Raw genomic sequence first — 12,103 nt, 5'->3', positions numbered from 1 at the left:
TTAAATGTAAAACATGATGTTTTAAATTTCGAACTTATACAAAAAACACAATCGCATTTGCATATAGCTCGGTTGCTATATGACCATTGATATGACTATTTTTTTTTAAAAAAATAATAATCCAATTCATTATTGCTGCAAGAAGGTCAAAAACAAATGCAAAGTTAGTTCCTAAAATATAAAAGTAAGTTAGTTCCTGAAATATAAAAGTGAAAGTGCTCACATATAAACACACATACATTCTTTTCCTCTCCACATTCACCCATTTAACCACTCTAACTATTATTCTACTCCTTTCAAAAAACACAACAAACATAAATATAAATCAATGGAAAAAATTTCGAACCACTAATTGAACATAAAATTTACACAAAGCACACTCGTCAATGAAACAACAAACATCAAGAACAAGAAAAAAAACTCACTAAAATAGCCCCTAACCAGACAAACGATTGAAGAAATGTCCAATCTTCCACACGAAATGACGAAAACAAAGACAATAGACAAAAACAAAGACAATAGACAAACAAATTTCAAATGAAACTTCAAATTTCAAATAAACTTCAAATGATCGCACAAAATGGACAAAGATAGCACCACACTCAAAAAAAGCACCAAATCCCAAAAGAAGAAGGAAAAGATGTCCACTTTTTAACATTTTTCAAAATGTTTGCTCAGCCAAAAATGAGACCTTTCCGTCCAAATACCACTCGTATGTACAATGAAAAAAAATGAAAATTGTAATTAATAGATGACACGTACACAGTATCAAATGAGTTAAAAAAAGAGTGTTAAAATATCATTTCCTAAACTTAAACACAACACAACATACAAAAAAAGTGTCCCTCCTTAATACTATTTAACTTAATTTAGGTTCGCTTATTAAACAAAAATAAATAAACACAAGTTAACCTAATTAAATAAATCATCAATGCTTCTTGTATACTGCTATAAAGACATACAATAGATAGTACAGAGAAAGGTCAACAGAAGACAAAATGAAAATTAAAGCAAAGTGGTAATTTGCTACACTGTTGTAAAAGAAGTGAACAAGTAAGAAAAGAGTGTAACAGACCCAACCTTAACAAGGAAAAACTATTCATATCCGATACCATCATATGCTATGCTCTCATTGCCTGACTGAAAATGCTGAATTTGCAAATGATATGTTCATGCAAACAATGCCTTAGAACAGGTTTCTAAGAACATTATAGTGTTACATTTATTACAGCGAACTTGTCCATGTCATCATAATTGGGTTTTTCTTCATACAAGATTATTAGCAGCAATGTCCATGTTCTGGTATCATTTGAGGGCTGCATCTGATGCATCCATCTTTGCCAGTCACTATTACAAAACCTATACAAGCTTTGAACTTACGTTATGTACAAACAAGTAGCCCAAATGATGAAACAGTTGACACAGCTGCGTTATCAGTGAGTACAAAAATGTTAGTGCGAAACTGCTTCTTCGCCCACCAGAAGGAAGAAATCAACAGTTACAACAAACAAACAAATGTCATCAACAGGTTCGAAAATTACACAAGTCAACACAATTCCTGATCTTCCTCACCACAAAGGGCACACCAATGTTGAATTTTGATATCCTGACACCATAGTCCAGCAAGTTATTCTACCTTCCTTTGCAGGCAGTGTTGCAAAAACCGTGTGAAAGTCATGCCACATCATCTTCACTATCTGCAAATGAATATCAACTCAAATTGGCATGCCTAAAGAATTACATTGCTCATAATGAAAGACAAATTTGGTTATAATCACACCAGAGTTTCAAGTATAAAAGATTTTCATACGCAGTAAAGGGAGTTATCATTTCCACCTAAACTCAATTGCTTAAGATGGTGCTCACAAGTGTGATAAAAACACATGTAAAACTTTCAAAGCACCACTACAAAAATATAAAGATTAGTGGCTTCTATCTTATTCTGAGATGAAATATCTCAAACCAGCAATATATGTAACCTTATTACATTAGTCTCCATGATAAAGAGCCTCACTGTAGCAAAATGGACGAAAAAATAGACTAGGGTCTGGTTTAAATCTATGAAAAAATATCTCACCAGCAATATTTATGTTATGATTTTATCTCAGAAACGTTATTTCTGAATTGAATCTCTTCTTTTAGGATAAAAAGATCAATCGTCATGCACTATCAGTGTATAGATTTTTACAAGGCAGCTAATAAATGACTTTAAAGCAGTCATTTCAAAAGGCAACAATTTTACCACACATACAATCGGATGACAATGTTAAAAACTAAGATAAGAGCTCAATCCACACAAATTTAGGAATACGGTTATGAAGCAACTTCTTAACATTAAGGTTATATAACAGGAGAGTAAAGAAAATGTTGGACAAGGAACAAGAGAAACGATGCTAGAAAGATTTCCAGGGGTTGGAAACAGTGTAATGAATGGGGATGGAATGTGAGAACCATCAAAATGTAAGCAAAAAAAGCCCCTCTAACTCTAAAAAAATACAGTAATTAATTTCACTCAATGAAATGATTAAATTTTACTAAATTTAATTTTATGTATTGAAAGAAGGGCAGGCTCACAAAGAAACAGTGAAAGCAGATCCAAATATGGGCTGGCTGAATAAAATATACTAACAAAACAAATGTATGTGTATTAAAGCATAGAGACAAAAAGGACTAACATACCAGATAACTACAACCCAAAACATAGTTCATAAATTTAAACATAAATATTTTTAAAAAGGAGTGGAATGTTTGCTTTTTGAAAAGCTTTCAAGTTACTAGCAGTTTGTTATACTTGCAACCATGCAAGAGCCATCAACTTACAATTTAAGCTTTTAGAATAGTTAGTTCATAACATGATAGCATCTGTGACAATGCAGTCTACAAGCCTGGTCTTCATTACTCATTCTTCTAAATAAAGAAAGGTAAATTTAAACAAGATAGTGCAGCCCCCTGCACTGACTTTAGTTTAAACCAATATGACACTTTCGTAAAAAGGCATGTCAATATTATTGACAACGGGCAATAGCAGCACTGTCACAGTGGGGATGGGGGCCTACAGCAGTCTTTGTAGATTTGCCAATGCATGAAGTTTTCTTTGATTCCTTCTGAGAAAGGTAGCAGCCTTGAAGATCAAAAGTTGCAAGATTTGGTTTTTGCTAAGTATAATAAGTCTTTGAAAGACCACTGTGAAATTTGTAAAATGATTGACCCCGTTGTCCATTACTAATGATTTTAACATGTGGTTGATTGAAGAAATCAGTGAAAATGGGGTACATACTGAAAATGAATTAGTTTTTTTTATTGTCTACAAGAGGAAGAGATGGAAAACGAAGTATATACCCATAAAAAATATTTTAAAATAATAGTCATCCCACTATGCGCACTGCACTTTGCTATTCAAGATTGATAACTAGAGGGTTTATAAGACTCTCAAACAGCTAATAATTTTCAGATAGTTAATTCATGACTAGATTCAAATATCATAGGCAATCTCAAAGTAAGCATCTTCCCTAACACAGACCACAGACATTTTCAATCAACTAGTTTAGTTTTCAACACAACTGTAAACATAATGAAAATTATTAGACTGTGAAAAATTAACAATAAATTTCTATTTGACCTTTTACTGATCCACAACAGTATCTGAAGCACCAATCTTGCATGATAGGAAGTTGGAACAAACCTAAAAGACGCTGCAAAAACCCACGTGAAAAGAATTTGTGTAGTGAAACACAACGGGAATTCAGGTAGGATGGAAATCCAATAGATAGAAAGCACATTTTGACATAATCTTTTAGCTGTTGTGGTACAAGAGGACAACTACAACTTTTATACAAGCAAAGATTCATGATATGGAAATTAAAGGTCCATAAGTAATTATAAAAATATGCAAGCAATTATCCAGCTTTTCATCCCATCAGTACAGTAGAGATAACTGCTAAAATTAACACAAGACCAAAATGAAGAAATTAGTCTGCTAGTATAAACTACAAACATTTAAATAGGCCTGGTTAAAATATGGCTTTTCTAGAAAAGCTTAATTCCATATATCCAACTCCTACATTAACCTAGCAAACTTCCTGGAGAAAACTAGGAAACTGCAACAGAAACATGAATCTGAAACCAAAATACATACATATAAATCATTAATTTGGAAATAATTTAGCAGGAAAAATTTTAAACACCAGATATCTTATTTAAAAAGAATAGGAAATGCACTTAATGAATACACAATATAATTAGATATGGAAAACTAGAGCAAATAAGCTTCTGTTCAACTTCAACTAGAGCAGGAAAAAATCGATAACCAAGACCAATTAGTAGAAATTGATTTGTGAATAGAGAAATATATATATATATATATATATATATATATATATATATATATATTAACATAATTTTTCAGTTACAGCAGGAGCACTACTATTTTACCAAGTATTGGCTGTCAATTAAATTGGATTGCAAAATCCTACATTTCCCCCATTTAAAATTTAAAATACATACATATAAGATATTTCTATTTCTATTATTCCTTAATTTATTATATCAATATTGTGATTTTTTAACTTATTATTGTTTGGTTTCATATATTATATATGTCATGCTCTAAATATTTTATCATATTTTCTAACACTGTTATAAGTTTTAGGCTTAAACCCAATTTTAGTCCTTATAGTTTGACAGTTGGTCCCTATAAAAATATAATTGCACATTTGATCATCTAATTTTAAAAATAAAGCAAATTATGTCCAGTGTAAATATATCACTCGATTGCTAATGGAAAATATTAATTCAGGATAACAAGTGTTAAAGTTTATTCTTGCTATAGCATCTTATATGAATAAATCATGGACACTGTTATCCCTGACTGACATGCACCATTTTTCAGTTAACAATTTGATGACAGATTATAAGTGGACCAAAATTGCTTAATTTAGAAAAACTGAATGACCAAATATGCAATTAAAGTTTTATAAAGTTTTATAAGGACAAAAATTACACATACATGAAACTAAAAGGACCAAAGTAGACTTAAGCCTAATTTTTAATACCATTTTTCTTGAAGACCTTAGTCAGTTAGGCATCATACAATGACAGCTTAAGGTTGTCTATAGTTGTTCAATTCTCAATTCTTTTGATTAAGTTATTGTTCCAACCTTATGCTGGTCTTCACTGTAGTCTTTTGACCAGACAAATTTAGTCAATAACGTCTTAAATAACATAAAGGGCTGGTTTGAACAAATATCTCCTTAAAAACTTCCAGAAGAGAAAAATAAGAAGGAAAAATAAAGAAATAAGTCTCCTCATAAACTAAAATTAGCTTATGTTTCCACAAATTGATTGCATAAGTTAATTTTAACTAATGAAGAATCTGATTTCCATTTTTCTTCCTATTTTTCTTTCCTAAGTGCACATAGCAGAAAAATATAGTTAGTAAAAATAGTCATATTTATAAGATTCTTAGTCAATATTTTTATCACCTTTTAAGCCTGTAATATTAGTTTTGCATTAGTATGAGGCACCAATTCCGACACTGAGGACAACGGTACACCACCTATAGAATCAACATGACGAAAAATTGAATTGAGAATTGAGATTTATATAATTCACAATCTAAAATCATAGTTGTTAAGTGCAACAACTTTCATATAATAATGACACTCAAAACTAGAATAAAAATAAACACATCTCTTAATAGTTAAAATAAAGCAACAAATTAAGTCCCTTAGCCCATTAATTATAGATGACAAACTTTAACACTCACACCTGAATTCCACAAAATATTTATAAACAACCAAGATGAACAATTAAGTGGCAAATGTCCAAGGATTCACAGTATTAACGAATTAGAATACAGTTAATTTATTACACTAATACATAATATGATGTGACTGTAAATAAAGTGGTTTTCTTGGGAAAGAAAGTTTGAAGAGCATGTGTGCAATAAAATAGCACCCATAATAGATATAAATGGAAGAAGACACACACAAAACACATCCCAAATACAGGATAACATATTGGACTGATAGAAATAGAGGAAACTACTGATGGATCTGAAAACCAAACTACAATTGTAAGATATTACAACATATTATCTCAATCTTCAAAGTCGCAACAAATATTGAACTTCCTGTCATCTGAAGTGCACCAGGATGCTAGAAAGACCACAAAATGGAGCAGTTTATAACGAATAATATGCCTACAACTCGTATGGCTAACAGAGTTTACATTCCAGACCAGACTAAGATTGAGAAATAAGCTAAAATATCAAATGGAAGAAGAGCAGAGTGAAAATTCTGAAAACGAATAAGTTGATGAAAGAACTTGGCCTTACCTCTGCGAACAATGCATTAAACTTGGCTTCAGTATATCAGAAAGTGTAGAAAACTTTGAAAACAAATCAGTTACATATAGAGAGTTTTCCTGTCCACTCATCAGCTACCCCATAATCAAGGCTGAGCTCTCTCATGGGAGGGATGTTCTCCATCGCAAACAGCATAAGGTGAGGGAACATCAAATTATTGTGATCATACAAGACAAACTGAACCAACACATTGGGAGTGGAACTATGACTCATATAGCAAGCAACATTCCTCATTCTTGACACATCCAAAGCAAAATCCAAAGGAGGGAGCGAGGGATAAGATGGACGCACATAATTGGAGTCTATCATAGACAAGTCACCCCATTCCGACCACCTATCAGTGAACCGATTCGGATATATCAAGGAATCACCATTCATGGACAAAAGTTCTGCTTGCTCCCTATTGAGCACAACCCCTGTGTACTCACATATAAAAGCACCGGCTTGAATAAGATCCAAGGACCTAACTCCCCAACCAGTTTCCCTAGATCTAAACACCTCCATCCTGTTCTTGAGACCCTTCTGTGTCACCCGATTCCGACAATGAGGGGGGCATTGACAAAACGGGCCACACTCAAAAACCAAAGGCTTCCCTCTCAAGAGAATCCCACTGTGATTATAGGGAAACTCCCCTCCGTTCTTCATGGCACAGAAGCACCCTTCAACACACCCGTCCACACAATCGCAACCCGTACCCCTCCCACTCTGGTGAAACACGAACTCAGGAAAGTTTGTCTTCACAAGATACTCATACCTGAGAGGGTCGAAATTGCGATCAAGATCATTGAAAAGGCGAACCCCCACATTCTCCTTCCTGTTTGAAATATCAAGCGAAACACAACACATGGGTTTGAAACTCAAAGGATCCTTCTTTAGCATATGCGCTTCCTTCATGATCATGCTCCCCATCTTAGCTTGCCCATCGATCCTACATAGCTTGTACTTGAAAACACCGAAACCCGACTTCCCAACATCAAACCAGCAATCGATAATCGTATACAAGCCGTCATAGACATACAACTTCCCAGTGGCAGAGGCTGCACCCTCATAGCGCACCCCGCGAATCACCCTAACCTCAATCCCATAGTGTTTACTCCGCTCCATTGCAAGGTTCCCTCCCTCAAGCTTCTGGTGACAAACCTGCCGAGAATTCTTGTCCTGCCCACCATGGCCGGAGTAGGTGATAACATCACCCTCGTCAACATCATCCTCGTAACCACCGGAGACAATCACACTCGTGGCAATTGGTTCGCCGTTGGAACTCATGCTGGCAGGAAGATAATCGATGCCGGCCTGAGGTTGACCGTGCAACCCAACCACGCACAACTCCATCCTATAGAGGAACACATCACCAACGCAAACACCAGGAATGGAACCAACAATTCTCTTGTCGCGATTCAACCACAAACCACAGCTCCTCATCACGGCCGACGCTCGCAAATCGCTGCGCCCCCTGCGGGCGTCCACCCGCCGCTCGTCCTCCACCGTCGCCAGCACACGAAGCGAGTCATACACCATCCGAGTCCGCCGGACAACGTCCCGGAAGTGCCGTTGCTCCGGCCCGCCAAGATCCGCCACTCGAACCAGCTCCTTACACCGCCTCCGCGGCGTGGTTGCGGCCATCATCGAAGAAGGCTCCTCCTCCTGGACGGGCACAATTGCCTGAGAATCTGGGTCCGGAACGGTGCCCTTTGGGGCCTGCTGCAGCCATGGGTCCGAATCGGCTTCGGTTTTGATGTGCTGCGGGTTTTCGGCAAAGGGGTTGGAAAAGGCGTCGTTTCGGAGCTGCTGCAGGCTATCGGTGATGGGGTCGGGAACGGCATCGTTCTGCGGGTCGTTGGCGGAGAACGCCGTGCGGAAAAGCTGGGAGATTCTGTTGAACTCGGAGAACAAGTTATTGTTTGGTTCGGAGGTTCCGTCGCATAAAAGATTGAGGTCGAGGTCGAGAGACCCATTTGAAAAATTTGGGTCCTGAGACTGTTGTTGTTGGGAAGTAGGGGTGTTGAGCCATTCGTCGAAAGGTTCAAGCTTTGGGATTAGTGTTGGGGCTGGGGAGGCGCTGGTGGTGGCTGTGGCGGCGGCAATTGAGGCGGGGATTGGGATTCCCGGTGGTGGAGGAAGGTTTTCAGGCGAAAAGAGAGAGTTCATGATATAAGAGGGTGTGGCGGTGTGGCGGTGTGGCGGTGCTGATGTTAGTGGGTAGGGTTTAGATTGGAAGGAGTAACATTGGAAATGGTGATTGGGAAGAACAGAGCAAGAAGATTCATTAAGGTTAGAGAAATGGACACTTCGGAAATTTTGGGTGGGTTCGGAATTTCAAATGGGTTGGGTGAAATTTGAAATTATGAACTGCTGAGTTTCATAAGAAATTATTTATTTCTAGAATGGTGAAAATTAATAGCAAGATGTGTTCTTGATCTTTCTTCTTTATAAGTATGTATTTTTTTTCCTGTGTCTACAAATCTTCAGTAAATTAGGCTAAAAATAAATATAAATATATGAGACAATTCTAGATAAATATATTTCGTCTGAAATTGTTTACTGTAGTAACACTCTTTTGGGCAGTTTTAATTATTTAGATAGTACATAACTTTTTACAGCAGCTAAAACCTGATTTTTAGAACACTTTAGAAAACTGAATTTTATTTGATTTTTGTTTTCTTTAAAATGGTAAATTAAATAATTGTGACATTAATTGAAACATTTCTATTTAAATGTAATAAATTTTATAATTAAAATATTTAATAATAATTTTAAATAGTTGAAATGTGTTTATTTAAATATAATAAATTTTACAATTGGAAAACAAACAAATTAATATTAATTTAAAAATAATTAGAATATATTTTTTAAGTACAATTGTGGTGTGATATATATCTTTTAAATATGTATGATATTATATTAGTAAGTGATGATATTGTAATGTTATTAAGTTAATATACATAATAAAATTATATTTAATAAAAAAATAAAGTAAAATGTATGTAGAAAAGATGAGAAAATAATTGTTGATGATTAGGAAAAAAATAGAAAGTTGAATAGAAAACTTGTAGGAGTATCGGTTAATATTTAAAAATTTAATATATTATATTATAAAGGATAAGATTGAAATTATGAAATGTGAAAATAAAAGAGGAATTCTCTTTATTTATATATATATATAGTTATAGATAAATATTAAAAACAATATATATATATATATAATAATTATTTAAATAATTATGCTTACGATAAATAATTTTTTTAACATGAAAAAAGTCTATTAAAAGTAAAATGTTGATAATTAAATTGATTTACATATTAAAAAGATATTTTTAATGACAAATTTGTTGATAAAAAAGTTAAAGATGATTAATGATGAATAAAATAAGAAAATCAAATTTTTAAATTATAGAGTCATTCATGATTAACAAACATTTCCAAAATGTTGACAAATTAAGATGACTGATAACATGAATGTATTATTCCATGACCTGAAGTCATCACCAATGTATGCCAAGCTCACATTCTGTCCAAGGTCACTTTATGATTAATGATTAGCATGTATTCCTAATAATATTGATAAGTTTTACATACGTGACAGTATTCATGTATTCCTAAGTCACAAACGTACACAAATGTCTCAATTATCCCATAAATGTCAAATTTGTCTCCCGAAAAATCAAGAAAAAAACTGAGATTAGTAAAATAAATTTGTAAAATTAGATTCTTATTAATATTATTAAAGTTTACTTATGATCAAATAGTGTTGGTTAGAATCTAATAATAAAAGAGGTTACAGTACCAAGTCTCACCTGAAATAAATTTAGTAAAATAGAAGCAAAAGAGTTTTAAACATTTTTAGTCAAAATATTAGAGTGTGGGTTTGGTAGAATAAAAGAAAAAAAGCTTTAAATTTCCTTTAAATAGAAATAGGTATAAATACACATTTGGTACCCAAACTTTTTCGGAAAGTTCAATGTGGTACCCGAACTTTAGGAATGTTCAATTTGGTACCCCAATTTTCTAAAGAGATTCAATTTGGTCCTCTTGTTAAGTTGGAGTTAACACCGTGTCCATACAGGACACGTGTCAAGTCATGAAATTTCTTTTTATAATAAATTTATATATACATGTTACAATAACTTTTTATAATATATATACATCAAATCATTTCACCTAAATACTTAAATTATTTTATTTTTTTCATTTTAACCTTTGTAATTTTTTATACATGAAATCTTTTACACTTGTAAAAAATAAAATAATTTGAATATTTAGGTGTAGTGATTTGATGTGTAAATTCAAAACAATTATTTTAACATGTTTATATAAATTATAATTAAGCTTATTTACTAATTTGGTCTCAAATAGGAAAGGACGAAATTGGATCATTTTAAAAAATTTGGGTATTAAATTGAACCAAAAATTTAAATTGGGTACTAAATGGAAAACAACTATTACACTGCCACGTGTCATGCTTGTAAGTTGCCACGTGGCACGATGATAAACTGACACGTGACAGTTTTTTTAAATTTTTTGAAAAAAAAATTAATTTTTTGAAAAAAAATTTAAAAAAAGTAAAAATTTCATGGCTTGACACGTGTCCTGTACGGACACGATGTTAACTCCAACTTAACGGAGAGGACCAAATTGAACCTCTTTAGAAAATTGGGGTACCAAATTGAACATTCCTAAAGTTGGGGTACCACATTGAACTTTCCGAAAAAGTTTGGGTACCAAATGTGTATTTATACCATAGAAATATTTGGGGGATTGAATCTGGTGAATTTGTTTCTATAGCAAATTCTTTCACAATTTTATTATCATCACTAGACTCACATACATTTATCTATTCAACTAAACCAATTTATTGTTGACACAATTTTTTTTATATTTATTTTTTTTTCATAAAAAATATAAAATGAATATTTAAAACTATAGAAATATAGAAATTTTGTTTAGAAATAACTTTTAATTAGAAAAAATATATATACTGTGTATAATCTAGTTTTATATTTTTTTTCCCGTTAAAATTCTATATTTTTCGATAATTTTAAATAATTTTATTTTATTTTTTAATATTTTTTTAAAATAATAATTAAAGTGCATCTAGATAAAAAGAGGGTATAGTGGGGGAAATAGAAGGCATGTGGGTTTAGTGATGAAATAAAGATGTGAAAGAGTCAACGGCATAAAAAAATCGAGTTTGGTAGGATAAAAAAAGTTTTGATATTTTTATGTGAAAATATAGGAGAGTAGGTTAATAGAATAAAATAAAAATAATTTCGAATTTTTTAGTGAAAACCTTATAGGCTGAATATGACGAAATAAAAAATAAATGAAAAAGTACAAATTTTCTGTGGAGTTGTAGAATTTCTTGTGTTACTATAGATAGAGTAGGAAAATGAGTTGAGCAGGAGGATTTAAATGGATTTAAGCTTTTTTTGAAAGCTCTTAAAAGTGGGTTGAATAAAATAAAGAAAAATAGTTTTAATTTCTTTTTTTTTAGAAACTTAGAAAGCGTATTTGGTACCATAAAAAAGAAAGTTGTTTTAATTTTTAGTGGAAATATTAGAATATGCATTTGATATAATAAAAGAAAAAGAGTTTTAAATTTCTTTTAGTGAAAATATTGGAAAGTGGGTTTGATAGAATAAAAAAATTAATTTTGTTTTGTGTGGATATATTAGAAAATGAGTTTGGTAGAATAAAAGAAAAAAGAGTTTTAAATATTTTTTAGTAGAAATATTAGAGAAT

General features: G+C 32.6%; 1 protein-coding gene across 6 annotated transcripts; it reads right to left on the bottom strand.

The window, feature by feature from the left end:
* Window positions 1-1,005: 1,005 nt before the first annotated feature.
* On the bottom strand, window positions 1,006-8,709 carry LOC114174166 (histone-lysine N-methyltransferase family member SUVH9-like). 6 transcript variants are annotated; one of them, XM_028058948.1, is made up of 5 exons: window positions 6,335-8,709; window positions 5,481-5,554; window positions 3,620-3,692; window positions 1,542-1,697; window positions 1,006-1,425 (listed from the first exon to the last, which is right to left on the bottom strand). In XM_028058948.1, the coding sequence occupies exon 1, from the start codon at window positions 8,510-8,512 to the stop codon at window positions 6,401-6,403; it is 2,112 nt and encodes a 703-aa protein (XP_027914749.1). In that variant the 5' UTR covers window positions 8,513-8,709; the 3' UTR covers window positions 1,006-1,425; window positions 1,542-1,697; window positions 3,620-3,692; window positions 5,481-5,554; window positions 6,335-6,400. The 6 variants fall into 6 exon arrangements, with proteins under 6 accessions (XP_027914749.1, XP_027914750.1, XP_027914745.1 ...); XM_028058949.1 differs by having other exon boundaries at window positions 1,573-1,697; XM_028058944.1 differs by having other exon boundaries at window positions 1,006-1,697.
* Between the last annotated feature and the right edge of the window lie 3,394 nt (window positions 8,710-12,103).

The sequence above is a fragment of the Vigna unguiculata genome, chromosome 2 (assembly GCF_004118075.2).
Source record: "Vigna unguiculata cultivar IT97K-499-35 chromosome 2, ASM411807v1, whole genome shotgun sequence".
NCBI classification, from domain to species: domain Eukaryota; kingdom Viridiplantae; phylum Streptophyta; class Magnoliopsida; order Fabales; family Fabaceae; genus Vigna; species Vigna unguiculata.
Note: the sequence above shows the minus strand (reverse complement) of the source record. Positions and strands in the feature narration are given on the sequence as shown.